The sequence below is a fragment of the Squalius cephalus genome (assembly GCF_949319135.1).
Source record: "Squalius cephalus genome assembly, chromosome: 13".
Lineage (NCBI taxonomy): Eukaryota > Metazoa > Chordata > Actinopteri > Cypriniformes > Leuciscidae > Squalius > Squalius cephalus.
The window spans coordinates 19630741-19647038 of NC_137134.1; the positions used below are offsets into that span (position 1 = coordinate 19630741).

At 38.4% G+C, this 16298-nt stretch overlaps 2 protein-coding genes across 3 annotated transcripts in view; one reads left to right on the forward strand and one right to left on the reverse strand.

Annotated features, from left to right (window-relative positions):
• The window catches only part of polrmt (polymerase (RNA) mitochondrial (DNA directed)), a 44211-nt gene extending 42472 nt beyond the window's left edge, over nucleotides 1-1739 (forward strand). Inside the window, exon 21 of the mRNA XM_079890078.1 lies at nucleotides 997-1739. Coding sequence (XP_079746204.1) covers nucleotides 997-1046 — 50 coding nt within the window. The 3' untranslated portion in view covers nucleotides 1047-1739. The remainder of the gene's footprint in view (nucleotides 1-996) is intronic.
• Nucleotides 1740-1812: 73 nt separating this feature from the next.
• The window catches only part of hcn2b (hyperpolarization activated cyclic nucleotide-gated potassium channel 2b), a 32062-nt gene continuing 17576 nt past the window's right edge, over nucleotides 1813-16298 (reverse strand). For both annotated transcript variants that reach the window (XM_079890085.1, XM_079890084.1), the window contains 4 exons: nucleotides 12732-12878; nucleotides 12411-12651; nucleotides 8302-8466; nucleotides 1813-6428 (listed from right to left, as the gene is read on the reverse strand). In XM_079890085.1, the coding sequence (XP_079746211.1) occupies nucleotides 5542-6428; nucleotides 8302-8466; nucleotides 12411-12651; nucleotides 12732-12878 (1440 nt within the window). In that variant the 3' untranslated portion in view covers nucleotides 1813-5541. The remainder of the gene's footprint in view (nucleotides 6429-8301; nucleotides 8467-12410; nucleotides 12652-12731; nucleotides 12879-16298) is intronic.

A 16298-nucleotide genomic window follows, 5' to 3' on the forward strand; every position in this document is an offset into this window, starting at 1 on the left:
TTCATTAAACTGATGACAATTAATTCTGTCAACTGGTTAATCTGTTTATGTAACAATGGGCCAGAAGGAAACACAATGGACAACATGAGCGCATTTATCGCAAAAAAACCCTAATTCAGCAGAGGCGATATTGAGGGGAGCTTTTACAACGTCCTTAAAATGTCAGTAAAAACAAGAAATACTATGATTCATTCACCATATAACTGTATACCACTGTATAACACACACTTTTTATTTCTGTAATAAAACAGTTTAATATTATTTCTAAAGTCCTGATACATGCTGACCTGCTTAAGGGTTTTGTTTATGTTTATATGTCCTGTCATGTCATGTTTTCAAGTACAAATTACATTGATTTGAGATGATGGATTGATTAAATAGAGTGGCATGGTATTGTTTAATATGCCTCAGTTTTTCAGTATTTATTATTTCAGTTTCTACCACTTGGATGAAAATACATATGAAAATAAGTGTCTTTGTCAGTTTTCAACATTGATCATAATAAGAAATATTTCTTGAGCACTGAATCATCATATTAGAATGATTTCTGAAGGGTCATGTGATGCTGAAAATTGCCATCACATGAAAAAAATCCAATTTTAAAAGATATGAAAATAGAAAACAGTTATTTTAAATTGATGTTTCACAATAGGAGACCATAGTATCCTTATAATAGAAATATTTACTTTTTGAAGTGTGTTTGTGAATTACAATTGTAAGTGTAGATTATAATATTCCTATTTATTGAGTTTTCATTTATGCTGACATTGTGTTCGGGCACAATTTTTATTTCTTTAGATTATGTCATATCAAATCTATAAAAAGCGCACACTAATTAAGACACCAAAAAGCTAAAGTTATGATTACAAACTAAAAATAAAAACTTTCCATGCCAGTTTCAATGCCTTCATAATGAGTGCTAAACTCAACTCTTCTGTCTTTGTTGTTACATATTTCATGCTAAATCCCCGTAATCATGTCATTTCTCTCTTGTAGGTGATTTCGACCTGGAAAAGGTGAAAGAATCAGTGTATTTCTTCAGCTGAGGAGCGTATCGCGAGCTGACGGACCGCTTTCATCAGGAGGCTGAGAGCCCTCCACAGACCTCATCAAAACAGACTGTCGAACGAGTGCGTGATGCGGACGGATTGCTTGATCTGGTAGATGAGTGAGTGAGTGAGTGTGTGTGTCTGTCTTGTCATATTATCATAAAGACATCACTTAAGCACTGAAGCAGAGTTCTGACGGAGGTAAACCGCAGGAGTCACCCTTGTGTGCGAGCACGAGAGCGTGGAAGCGTATACGTGATCTCGTCTTGGTATGGAGTGAGAACGCTCTCTCGGCGGGGCTCTGATCCGCTCCTTCACTTCTGAGTGCTAACACGGGGCTGATTAACCACATGATTCTGCCTCTCATCGATTTCAAGGCAACCCCGTCTGAAAGGCCCTCTCTGACATTTCCACTTGGACATGATTTACTCCCAGCGTCTCCCCGCAGCTGGCGGCTCTCACATTCAAAGCCAGTGAAAAAAAACCAAGAGGATGCTTATGATAATGGATCAGAGCACCTTTAGGACAGCTTTGGATGGCGTTTGACCTTGTGGTGCCCTTTTTTTAAAGACTTGACAGCACTTAAATGAATGTGTTTTACGAACAGAGACGTTTTGATCCGTTGGACGCTTGTCTGATAATTTACACATGGCATTCAGCGAGAAATAAAGTCAATATTTTTGCACTCTGGGTCTGCGAAAGGTTAATTGTTATTGAAATTTCAATAGCTTGCTTCAGCAGCTCTGTTCTGTTTTCTGGATTTTGGCAGCGTTTTGTTACAAAGGGCAAAGCGAAACAAAACCAATCCAATGCAAGGCTACGCTGGATTACACAAGAATTGATGTCAAAAGACCTGCTCGTTTCCTGACATCTCGAACAACCTCTGCGTAGGAAGTTAGCCTTGCAATACCTTATGGGCTTTTGCCGCCACATATTGGTTTTAAGACACTTAACGCCAGTGTTTCCTGAAGCTACAGGCGAAACAAATTCAATTTTACCTGAGCTGAGTTTGCAATGTGATCAGTTAAACGCGTCGTTATACAGCACAACCACCGGTGTAATGCAATTCATGAACAACTGACTCTTATAAATCATTTCGATTTAATAAATCTCTCATAAGATTCACAAACTATATATGAATCATTTATAAAAAACCTTAGCTGAATGAATTACTGACTCTGTCAGAGCATTACTGAATTATCTGATTTGCTGATTCAATGATTGATTCTCTTTGCCCTCGAAGTGTTTTGCGTACTTTCCCGAATTAACGCATCTTTCAAAAACACAACAATCTGTGTATGTGATTCACAACAAAGTGACTCTGATCACAAGAACTGATTATTTTAATGAACTAAATGATTCACAAAATCTGTTTGAAATCACTGAACTGGTTCACTTGGTTTACTCGAAATAATGTAAGAAATGTTTGGTATACTTAGCAGAGTTGAGTTTGCAATGTAAATCAGAATCTGAATAATCAGCTGTTCGTGACGTTTAATTAGAGATACAGTACATTTGCAAGATGGTTCAGCCAAAGGTTCTCGTCGTCATCCAAATTTCACTGCGAAATTTGCTCTCAAATCAAGTGATTGGATGAAACCCTCCACTTAATCATTCATAACATAGCTCAAACTCTTTAGCGGCTGACTGAAAAGTCACTTAAAGCAATGAGCAACAGCGTTTTCTTATAGATGCAGCACTTTTACAATCATGTAAATTATTTTGCTACACCGTCATTATGGACTACTGCAGATAAATTGATGAATGAATGCATAATACATTTTTTATGAAACAGATATTTACACTCTGATCGGAAGAATCGCGAACTGAACATGAACTAAACGTCTATTTCTGCTTGCTGTCATGCCCAACAACACCCCACAATAAAATCAAAGCTTTGTGCTTTATTAGGTACCAGTAATGAGGCTGAAATGGATAACTTTCCATTGTGAGACGCTCATGGATGGACATGAGACGAGCAGATATCTTTCAGACCAATGATTGAAGTGGCCATCTCAACAGTTATGACTAGAATAGAGAAAAAAGCCAGCTGGCCTTAGATGAATTCATTATTATTTCCCAGTTGATGTGGTTACTTCTGCTGCTCCTTATGTACCAAACATTACTAATGGAACTGAGAGATGACTGCATGCCAGAAAAGTCAGTTTAATGTAATTTAAGTTGAAATGACTTAAACATCCAAGTTGATTGTACTTAAAAAAAACAATTTAAGGCAGCAACTTCTTTTACAGTGCTGCCACAGGTTTACTTCCATTCAGGACACCAATAAAATGGCGACCAATTGAATTTCAGATCTGCTGGACTAAAATGAACTAATGTAATGAACTCATAAAATGGCGACCAATTGAATTTCAGATCTGCTGGACTAAAATGAACTAATGTAATGAACTCAGTTAAGTTGTACATTAAACGGTAAGTATATTTGACCATCAGCCCATCATTATACAACTTTATTTCATGCAAAGCTGCAAAACAACCCCAGGGTCTTGTAACATCCTAATTAATTAAGCATGTTTGTTTAGTAGCTTCATCGCAATACGTTCTGAAAGTTTATTTGAACAAAACAGCAGAGCCGCTGCTAAACAAAAAACACGGCTTTTTAATCAATAATGATGCCGTGTGCTCTCCTTTTGAACAATAACAGAAAAAAAAGTTTCATTATAAAACACTTTTTCCTCTACCATAATGCATAGTAAAACGTAGTAATATTTAGTGGAGAATATTTTGTTAATGATAGCTACAACTGAGACAAATATTCCTTTCTCATGGACAAACTGTAAACTTTATTGCTTCAAATATTCCTTAGAATTTGGCAAAAATATAACACTTGGCATATATTGAATAAAATCAACATCTGTGTTTGGTGCTACATAAACTGAGGATATGAGCATCATTAAAAGCAGCTATATGAATTTTTTTTTTTTTATCCGCTTATGGGATGACACTGGCTCGTGCACAGCGGAGTCTGCAGGGAATCATTTAAAAGACATTATGATTTTATTCAAAGTCATAAAAAATTAGCTTTTTTTTCAAAACCCTGCATATGAACAGTCTGATGCTATTTTCAAACATCTGCCCATTTTGTTATTTTTTAGAAATCATAAATGAGCAATTTACGCTTGGCTTTGTCTCCAGGATGCCAAGAACAAATAGGAGCCGCTACAACAGAGCTTATAGTCTCTTTCAAGCTGTGAAATAGTAAGTAACAGCAGAATATAAATAGGTTTTCAAGGATTTAAAGACCGAGAGGACATCAGACCTCATTAGGTAGCCATGGCGAGTGAGTTTAGTGCTCCAAAACAACAGATAGTGGAGAGACTCATGGTCGCCTGATGGATCTAGTCACATTGCAGAGGAGGGGGTAATCACCCCTAATGTACTTACTCGCATAACCTCACTTGCCCTCTAAGATGTGCAATCCCCCTCAAAACTGCACTCTCTGCTTTATTTGTGAGGGAGAACGATTTTTACAAACAGGACAGAGCCACAATTTTTTAAATAAATAGTTCATTGATAATGAAAAGCTGACCTTTCTGAAGAAAGCTACTTAAGTCCTTTGTAATTAAGACTTAAATGCATTTGAATGCACCAGATAAGGGCAAATTAGTCTCCCAGTCATTAAACTTTGTACGTTAGCAGCATAATTAGCTCAAAATGTATGTGGTATTCACTCCCATGAACCCTCATTGGGAAACTGTTGATTCGTTTAATTGTCCCAACGCTAAATTAAGATGATGAAATGTCCTCTGTTGTGGGATAGCTAAGAAACAAACGCACATATGGTCACACACACAACGTTGAAAATCAAGGCAATGAAATTATATTTCTTTTTATCCTTTCATTTCATTTGACACATCTTTACATGTCATCTTATGTTAACATTTTCCTTTGGCCTCCTTTGCTCTGAAGGAATAAGACAAAGACAAGGACAGAAGTTCTCATTTTGAAACCGGTTTGGGACTCTTGAGCCTTCAAATACACCTTTATTTTTCTATAACAACTCTAATATTGCGTATTATAGGTTAAATATCTAATGTCTAGCCGGTTCATGTTGAGAAGAGGGAGTTAGCTCCTACCTACATTGTGATCAGAAGCAAACTGCTAAGTCCCGGTATTCAGACACGTATCAGTTTGCATTATTTGTACTACAATATATAAAAGGGAGTGGGTACATCTTTGTGAGCAGCTACAATAAATAAAACCATTTCAAAGAGGCAAATTGTGAGGGTGGAAGCTACATTGATGTTTATATCATAGGTACAATGGAAATGTCCCAGTCGTGGTAAGAATGATACAGACATGTTCATTTTATGCTATCAAGTCTCGAGGGTTTGATTGCCCTTGTAACCAGTCGCACCACATACATTCTGTGAGTAAAATCCAAAGGTGTGACAAGGGGTCGGGAAACGTTCTTGGTTAAGGAGAGTCCACACATTCCTGACCTAGGCAGAGCCTGCCAACACTATCGTGGTCACAAATTTGATGATAATCTAGATCTGATGTGATGTTGTTCAGTTTCTGGTAGACTGATTATTGAATCCTTCTTGGGCAGTCCTGAATCCAAACTGGGTCTCATCTGGGGGAGGGAGGCAGGAGGAAATGCACCTACAGACATTTGGTGGGGTAGTGCCATTCTTGGCGGAATACTTCCTCTAATACCAGCAGGGCCGGGGAGGTTCTGAGGGGGACCGATCGAAGTGGAAGAGACTCTGGTTGACTGGGGAGGGCTTGGGGCAACTGGCTGTACCATATCATGGGGTAAGGATGGCTGGGAGGCGGATAGGGCACGGTCATCCTGGCTTAAAGCACACCTGGGGACCAGTGGTCGATGTGTGGGACTGGGGACGTGTTGCTGTACAAGGGATAACTGGGAGCCTGAGGGTGCACCCGGGGGGCTGGAACCATACTGGAATGTTCGACCGGTAGTTGCCAGAGGGCTATGGACAGGTGTGCCTGCAAGGGCAGAAGCAAGGGCTAAGGTGGAGTACTGGGAGCCTGGGGGTGTCTGGCTCTGGACCACCTGGAAGCGCCGCACCATGCGGGGTGACTGGACAGCCCCAGAACCCACAAGAGTGTTGCCCATCTGGGGACAGAAGCTCATGGCAACAGCTTGCTGGAGGGTAGCAATGGCAGAACTTGTAGAGGGCTGACTAGAAGGTGCAAACATGCTCCCATGAGTTGAAGGAGCCATGGACATGGACATGGCCCTGGGCCTCTGCATGTCTCCTTGTTTAACTAGCTTAACCATTTCCCGATCGTACTTCACAATCTCCTGGATCATCTCGTTCTCACGGTTGTTGAAGACGCCAGTGTTAAGGTCGTGCTGTACTTTGTGCATCAGGATGGAGTTCTTCTTGCCTGAAAGGTACAGATTATGGTCAGTTATAGCTTTGTCTACACATCTTAGATCATACCTTTAACAGCTATATCTGTAACTAGCAAACATTACTGCAGTTATGGATGTCTAATGATGTATCAACTACCTAAATGCTTCATTCATATTACAGTGAACCCATTGCACTTTGTGCCTTTAGTAATCGTCAGACACAAAGTAACAGGCTTAATCTGACATACTACACTTAATCTTTCTTATTTTCCAGATGTAGTGATTATATGGTGCTGAAGAGTCATTGAAATCACATTTGGTAGACTTGCACAATGGGGAAAAGGGAGGAAAAGTGTCCCTCCGCAAGAGCATATTTTATGTACATGGCCTTTAAGAAACGTGTCCCTTCGGGTTGAGGTGAACTCCAATCTAGCCAAATTATAGCTTGTTTTGAAAACATGCAATTTTGCACACCTCTAATATTGTCTTTTGGTCTGACTGTTGACAGAACTTGTTTAGATGGATGTTTCCACTTTACTCAGTGGATTCCTGTTGGGGGTTTTATTTCTGATAACTGCTTTTTCAGACTGATGGTTCATCTAGTTCCCTGTGTACAGCAAGCCCCAGAGCCCTGCTGAGATTTCCAGTGAGAGGGAAGCTATGATGTCTGGCACTGGTGTCATTGTGCTGAGTCACGGCACCGCTAACACTAACTCGCGGCATGGCGCGTGCCTATCACCTGCACCCTGCTGCTAGCAAGACAATTTGCAGCTAAAATGACATCCTTCGCACAGCTCCTGCTGGCTGGGCCCCAACATCGCCTTCAATTTCTCTCACCTCCATCTCCAGAAGCACATACAAATAACACTTATATCTATCACTCGTGGTTTGAGCATTCAGTTTCACCAAGCTGTCTCCCAAATCCACAGCTACATGGTTCATATCACACGATGTGCAGCACATATTAATGGCATTCATCATGTTCACCTTGTTTTAGATGTCTCTTTGAATAGAGCTGTTCAGTTTGTAGTCTAAAACTCAAAGGAGAATTTCCATGTTGTGGGAAATTTGCAGAAATCGATTTAAAAGTAAAAATGATTAACATTGCTATTGTGTGCTTTAAAAATGTTGCATAATGGTTTTAAAGTACATGTGCGGTATGAATGGTTTGCAATTTATGCATTAAGAAAAAAAAAAAACGTGAAAATACTCCAAGTAATGGCAACCACAGACCTTATTTCACTCATAAATCGAAAGCCACCATTTAAAAACCCTTAGGAAATTACAGAGGGAACCCATGGCGAATTAGCCTTCCGGTTAGGCCTACAAATTGACATCATAACTGAATCTCTCTTTTCCCATAGTAAATTTTAACAGCCAACACTGACAGTAAGCGACTGCAGTAGGTCATTTATTGTGAAATTGTGGTAGCGGATGTTCTTCGGCAAAGTGTCTGTGGTCTAAACTCCCCCTGCGTGAGCTGAACTGATCATTTATGGAATCTGGCTGCCATGGCAACAGCAGCGTGTGGGGTGGTTGCATGGCCCATGTGTAAACAACTAATGTGGTCATGTGACAGGGAGTGACATCAGCAGCACACTGACCTTGGGAGATAAGGAAAGAGGATGCTGAGAGGGGTGAGGAGGGCAGGTGGCCTGCCTATCTTGGCAAATTACGTGTTTATGTGTTGAGGACACAAGCCAAGAATGGCTAAACAATTGTGATGAAGACAAACCAATTTTGAAGCTCACTAGAATTTGAGCACAGATGTGATCAATGAATGTTCAAACAAATTAAATCCTGGGCTGTGAACCCGTAACGCCTCTAACGCAGGTAAACACACCTTCACAAAATGTACTGAGTGTGTACTGTTGTATTACCATGCAACCAATTTTACTTTCTTACCTATTCGATCAAGGCGGTCGATGGCTACGGTCTCGAACGCTCTCCTCATCATGGGGTACTCCTCCAGTACTTCATTGAAGTTGTCCACGGAGAGCGAGTACAGTCGGCAGTAGGTGTCCGCCCGCACGCTGGCGGTTCGTCTTCCACGGGTCAACAGGCAGATCTCTGTGAATCAACAGGACATATCATGGTTGTGGTTCCAGAGTCACCTGTATCTTAGTCGTTCTTAACTGGTTTTAGATCAGCCTTTTAGGATTTGTCACGTCCTGATTTTGCCGAGTTAGCCACGTTCCTGGGTCAACATATTTTGTTGATACTGGAACAACATTCCTAGTCCTACCCCTACCCATAAGTTATCCCTAAAATCAGAGGGAAATGATAGGTGAATAACACTGATGTAGAAGCACCTAACCCTGGTTGTAAGCCTAAACTTGACACAAACTGTTAACTTGTCCCTCAAATCTGATTGGTTGATTGGAATGTTGTTCCAGGATCAACAAAGATGATGATCCATGAGGCAGGAACGTTGCACCTGGTGAAATCAGGTTATGCGCTGGTTGTACCTGATGTAAGAAAAGCCTCTGCTTAAACCATTTTTAAAAGTGGTTTGCTGGTCTTAGTTGGTTTTAGATTAGGTTTTTAGTAGAGATGCACCGATATGAACATTTTGGCCGATACCAATAATTATTTATATTTGAAAGCCGATGACCGATATATTGGCAGATGAATCTAAATACAAATTTGTATATAATCTGATTACAAAAACTAAAGTCTCAGCTGGTTTCCCAGCCATGTCAGACTGGTCCGGATTGCTGGTTTTAGAGTGGTTTCTGTCACTAGACCATGCAACACCAACTTGACCCCCCCCCTGTCAGTTTGCTTTGTCTCCTTACTACACCTCTTCTCTCTGAGTGGAATGTCAGACTTAGCATTATAGAGGTAAGATCCTGACACTGACTGAAGGGGATCTATCAACACACACACATAGATGCTCAGCATTTGGGATCTACCCAGCTGAAAATGTGGCCACGATTCAAAGTGAATGTTGGCACAGCTCACTCTAATTGAAGTCGCTGTGCCCCTCATCCCTGTAAAACTCCAATGAGGGATTCAAGTGGAAGTTGCCTGTCATAAAAAAATCAATAAAGCTTTAATTCAGGGTAACATCTGCATCTTAATAAGGGCCTTTGAGATAAAGAGACTTAACCATGTGTTGTTAAATTGATTATATTGAATATTTAGATAGATTTGATGATATTTCAGTACTATCAACTTAACTTTTCCAACAGTATTAAGTTTAATAAAGAGAAATGTCCTAGAGTTGCATGGCAGCAGGGTTTGAAAAACAAAATTTATGTTTTGTTGCATTTCTGATTATTTATTTATTTAATATTTTTAAATGTTCAGTCATATGACTGCAAAAAAAAAAAAAAATTTCAGTAAAAGAAAAATGCATTTATTTGAAGCTAAATTGCATAAAATAATGTTTTTTAGAGAATATATTTTAATTTACTTTTATTCTTATGCATCTTCTATTTGCAATTGTTTTTTTTAAAGTATCATCGGTTTAATAATCTAACAAAACATATTTGTTAATTTCTCTCATTGGATTAATATTTTTACTGAAAAAAAAAAAAAGATTTTTGGAGTCATATGACTGTAAAAAAATGTTTTGAACTGATTATTGTATTTCAATACAATGTGTATAATTAAAATATGTAGTTTTGTGGACCCCTAGTGCTCTGGCTGTTTCTAGTGCAGTTCATTTGGTCTTTGAAGTTTTTTTTGGCCACGTCCCTTATTCAGAAGCCTTTGTAAAGTTGGCACATGCAGCCTCTCTTGTTAAATACTGCATGCGATTTTCTTTCAAATTCTAGGGCTCACGAACTGTCTACTGATTGGCCAACAACTGTGCTTCTTTTACAGCCAGATTTGATGATTAAATATCTTTGATGATTAATTTTCCCACTAACAAGGGCACTGGTATAAAAGCTGAGAATGATGGGCTTTACCACAAATGTGGAGATCAAATTTAGCTGTGTTTCAGAGTCATTACATATCACAAATCTACGTAAAGTTTTTTCAATAGAAGATTAAAAGAGATTAACTGAAAGTTCTTGCCATTGGAGGTATTCACATATAACTTTGAATGTCTGCATATACTTACATGCTCGATTCAGAGTATAATTTGAGATATTTAAAGCTCAGCACAGAAGATTAATGATGATTCTCATTTCTGTAAGCTGCTAAGAAGCATGGCCATTACACGTTTAATGTATCCATGTGTCACTCCCAGTGCTGTTTTTAAAGCCTTGTAGTCGCTTAAATTGTATACAGTATGTAGAATATACGTACAATGGTTTATGCAGTTAACTGAATCAAATGTCCAATCCGGTTTACATGTTAACCTACTACTATTGGTAATGTAGTGTTGTTGCCAAAAAATGTGTTAATATAAATAATTTTGTTGTTGTTGTTGGTCCGTACAATGATAGTAAATGGGGTCCAAATGTCGTTTTCAGTTTTTGGACCCCGTTGACTTTCATTGTATGGACAAAAACAGTTCTTTCAAAAAACATTAACACCTTAACATCTATTTTATGTTTTAACATAGAGCTAAACAGATCTTGCATTTAAATTATAATCTGTTTTATTTTGCAACTTCGGAAAAAAAAAAGTTTACAGAGTGGGATTTTTATCATGTGAAGCATGCAAGCAGAGACGCTGTGATCGATATAGAGTACCATGACAAATCAGTCTGGCATCATGAATAAGCCCCCCTCATTCATGCATTGTAAAAGGTAAAGTGTAATTGTTTTAGGCCAGGGATTCTCTGAAGTTGACGTTACAAATTGCTCTGCCATTGCTGTTCTGCTCCACTAATTCAGTGTTATTAATTAGCCAAATTAGTTCTTTATCTGCAGCCATTCTTCAGTGCCGCTGGCTCCTGGTATATTCGCAGCCTCAGTGAACTCTGCTCCTTGCCCCTCCCAGACCTTGCCCTAAAGACTCTGGGGGAAAAAAACACTGCTTTTTTCTGGATCACCAACGTAAGCCACTCGAGGAAGGCAGCATCTTAAATGGGACAAAGCTTGCTGGAGGGAGAAACTAAGGAGTCATGTTTAAATGTCAGTGGTATTTATCACTGCATTCACAGTGCAAGTGAGCTGTTAGGGCCTCAGATGGAGCATAAGGTGGAATGATGTACAGCTGCAAACATTTTCAGCATGCGTTCAATTTTGTTTTATTTTTAACTCACTTTTAAAACTCCGATCTGTTCGGTTTTTCATTTTCATCAAAAAATCCCAAAGAAATGTGAACAGGGGATTCCTTACTTTTATTCTTTTGACTATTAAAGCAATGCCTTAAAATTGTTTGTTTTTGTTTGTTTTTGTTTTTTTGCATAATTTCCTCCCTAGACTTTTATTTTGAAATTTCATTTTAATATACGTTTTTTACGTATGTCAATTTAGCCTTGGAAAAACATTTGGCTCTAAGTAATTTACAATTTATTGCAATGTGATTGAATTTGATATGATTATTTTAATATAATGAGTGATTTAATTGACTTAATTTATTTTATATTGTTTTTATTTGATTAGGGAATGTAAAAGTGCAGTATATTAATTATAATATTCAATTATAATAGAAAAAAGTTATACTCAAATAAGTTCCTTGTGGATAAACTGAAATTATGAGTGATTTAATTTACTTAATTTCTATTATTTATTTTAGGAGTTTTTTGATTATGTAATGTAAAAGACTTAAAATATTTTAATTATTATGGAAGTATAATAGTAAAAAGATCAATTCAAATAGGATACCTGTGGTTAAACTGATATTCCTAGAGTTTTATTTTTATTTTATTTTTTTATAACTTAAGTTGTACTGCCTTTGGAAATTAAAATTGTAGTTGTATGTATTTTTTAAGTTCCTATAGGGACTTTTATTTTGAAAATGTAATATTTTACACAGGATGTCACAACACAACAATTTGGAAATGATACCTGACAACAGTTTAGCCTTGAAAAAGCATTTTTCTGTAAGTACTATATTGAGTATGATGTTCAAACTGATACTTGTTTCCGAATTAAGAAGGTTGTCCTTACCCCCAAAGTAGGAGCCATCCGAGAGCTTCATGCCGATAGTCCCTTTGGTCAGGATGCTGACTACGCCATGCTGAATGAAGTACATCTTCTTGCCGATAGTTCCCTCTCGAACGATGTAATCTCCAGGTTGGAAGACCTCGAAGCGGAGCTTGGTTAACATTGCTGTCACAAAGTTGGGATCTGCGTTGGCGAAGAGCGGCATGGACGCCACCAGCTTCCGGCAGTTGAAGTTGACTATTTCCTGGAGGTGCGGAAGTTAGTTTACTGTCAGTTTTAACACAAGTTATCAATTGTGTACCGTTTCCTGTTGGTAACTTGTACCTCTCTTAATGGCTCGTTCAATTCTTCCAAAATGCTTTCCTCATCGAACATCTTGCCCTGGTATCTGTGCTCATAGTAGTCGTGGATCTTCTGCCGGAAGTCGGCCGGAAGTTTGTGGAAAGACATGTACTGCTCGACTTGCTTGTACTGAGAAGAGAAATGGACACAGGGTATGTATGTTAGCTGACATCTCAGGACACACTTTTGACCCAAAATTTCCAACCACCAAAATTTAGGTTGCCCATCTTAATCCCACATGGCCTCTTTTGTGGAGGTAAGCTGACTGGGATCACTACAGATGAATGTAAATAAGTAAACATCCAGGCTTGCTATTTTAGGAAACATCAAGGGAAGTTATTTATGGTGGATGTGATAGACTAAAGAGTATATGATAATATGATGTTCTCAAAGCAGGAAGAGTATGATGAATCAGATGATAAGCTCTATTCATAGCGCAGCATATGTAGTTAACCATCTCCCCTCAGCATCTTCTGGACTGTGATGGCTTTCTGGTTTGTTACTGGAATATGCAGTACATTTGTTGTGTTAAATGGTTTCGGCTATGTATGTATGTTGTGTGGAAATTAGATTATATATTATATGTTCTGTGTCAGAACAATGTGTTGCAGAAATTAAAATCATATAGTCTGATTTGTCCTAGTTCTCAAGAATCAGTGATATAGAATGGGGGCTATATTTCACAGGTTAAAAAAAGTAAATAAAATGTCAAATTTGAAAATCCCACCTTGTGACTTTATGAAGCAGGGGGTCATATTAACAGTTTCTATGTTGAATGGCAAAGTGCGGAGGTTAGAGAGTGTGTTAATAACACCAGCTCATGACATCTCTGCAGCATCTCACTCTTACACACACATCCTGATGGCAATTCATATCAATGACATGCTTGATCCATTTAATAATTCACTGCATTTTTTTATTTAAATAGAGATGATAGAGATGAAAGTCCATCTATATGATACTGGACAATACTAAGAGTAGTGAGCGACTAAGAGTATATTTTGAAAAGTATCATAGATACAGACAGACAAACAGAGGTGATGAAGATGAATCTTAGGTTAAGGTTATTTTGCAGTCAAGATCTCAGATTCCATCAAACACTTATTACCAAGGAGAAAGGCTATTTACAGTATACGGTTGTGTGCTAAATTTGAACCTTGTGTCATAGTATTTCTGAAGCAGTGTTAAATGTGAGACAGTCTTCTGTGGCCTCTCAGACCTCATATTCCAAGATAACTCAACTATATTGGGTCATGTGCACACCAGGATAATGGCATGGGGGGGAAGGGTGATGCTCCTTAGTGACCTCCCAGCTGGATAGATGGTGCTGGTTGAAAAAGGCATGTGGATAATGACTGTCGGTATGTGCGCGGTGACATATGCTCGGCTTGACAAGCCTTGGGTCGATTCTTGGGCTACTAACAGGGGTGTTGCACTTGTTAGTGACAGGTACTGTCTGTTGTACAGGCCATTGTACTATTGTATGGAGTGATTTTTGTTTATTATTGGTGTTTGCTAAAGCAAGAATCACTTGGATTTGTAAAACCTTTTAAATGTTTTTTTTATTTTATTTTTGTTTCAGTGCGTGTCAAACAGATTTGGAACAACATGAGGGTGAGTAAATGGTTAGAATTTAAAATTTTGAGCGAACTATCCCTTTAACTTTAAATATTAAACTTAAATGGATAGTTCACCCAATAATGAAAATTCTGTCATTAATTACTTACCCTCATGTCGTTCTAAACCCGTAAGACTTTCGTTCATTTTCGGAACACAAATTAAGATATTTTTGATGAAATCCGAGAGCAATCTGACCCTCCCATAGGCTGCAACGTTACTCCAGAACACACCCCAAAAATGGTGCTTAAGTGGTTTGCCAGACCAAAGAAATGGGGGGTTGAGTAGAAGAGAAGACATGTAGCAACAGGAGAAAGCTTACACTTCCTGTCAGAAGCAGATATATCCTATATACAACAGACATGGCATGTGCGTGTTAGCATGCACACTATTACTCATCATCCCTTTGGCAGTGGGAGGGGAATCATGAGAAGTGCACTGACTGACTTTAATTAGCTCAGAGTGGAAATCCCTATCATAAAACCATTTCATGAAAACCTTTTGTTTCAGTAATCCGGCCCAAATCCTAATCTAAATCGATCTTAATTAATTACAATTGGATAAGGGATTTATGCAATCGCACATAACCGAAAGAAACAACCAGGGGTTCCCGACTCCCAGCATGCCATTATCCCTTTTCACCTTTTTTGCATTTCTTTCTGCGTAGGGTAATAGCACAATGCTAATTGCTAGTTTTGTGAATAAAACACATCTTTAATGAACCTACTTTACATATATAGGAGGCATGTTGCGGTAAAAAGAATTAAAAGTATTAAAAGTGCAAATCTTTAGAAAGAGAATATAATCCGAGACTGTCTGTTTAACATTGACACAACTGTGCTTAAAGAAAGTACCATAAAAGTGTTTACTTGCACATCAACATTTAGCCACCTCAAAATAACAGAGCCCGCTTGTCTCGTCAAGCTCCACAAACTGTAATTTACGCTTTGTCTCTTTCGATCAAGGAAGTCTATTTTCTCCTCTCTTTGGTTCATTCAATCAGCCATGAAGTAAGACAAGGTGTTAAGCTGAAACGTGAAGCCAATTACTTGAACCTTGTTGCAATCACTGTTTGAGTCTCCTATTACGTTGAGACAAGGTCTGTGCATTAGCACTGAAAACACTTCAGGAAACTTTCAATTGCACCTGGTCTCAGACTGGGTCATAGCTCTGGAAACTGTTAGATAGATAGATAGATAGATAGATAGATAGATAGATAGATAGATAGATAGATAGATAGATAGATAGATAGATAGATAGATAGATAGATAGATAGATAGATAGATAGATAGATAGATAGATAGATAGATAGATAGATAGATAGATAGATAGATAGATGGCTGTCACAGGACAGAGCTAACATTAGCTTAGCTTAAATATGATAAGCTACACATCTGGTGACCTACAGGTTGATGAACCGATTAACCTGTGTAAGCTTCCTAGCTTAGTCTGTGTTGCTTGCTTGCTTGTTTTTAGCAATGTTTCTCCATACAGCACCAGAACTTTAATTTCCAAACTGTTAATTTTGTTTCCGTAAAAATGTACAACAGAATCACTTCCAACCCATGCTAGCTTACAAATCACACAGCTCCAGTAAACATGTGGAAACAAGCAATTAATTACGAACTATGTTAGCGCATGTTCTAAATGCATGAAATCAAATCACATTTTCAGCCAGTCCACCGGGGTTTTTTGTTTTTTTTTGTAATGGGACATGCAGTTCATCTTCAGTTAGTGACATAAAGGGATGATATATTTCCCATGACCATCTGCCAAAGAATCAAGGTCATCACAGTCACCAAGGAGGGGGGATGAAAGCCTGAGTCCTGTGAACCGTATATCACGCTTTCATTCCATATGGACATAGAGTCCATCAGTGGATACATTTAAACCATAGGTATCCGACGCCAACTAGGATTATGATGGTTTACC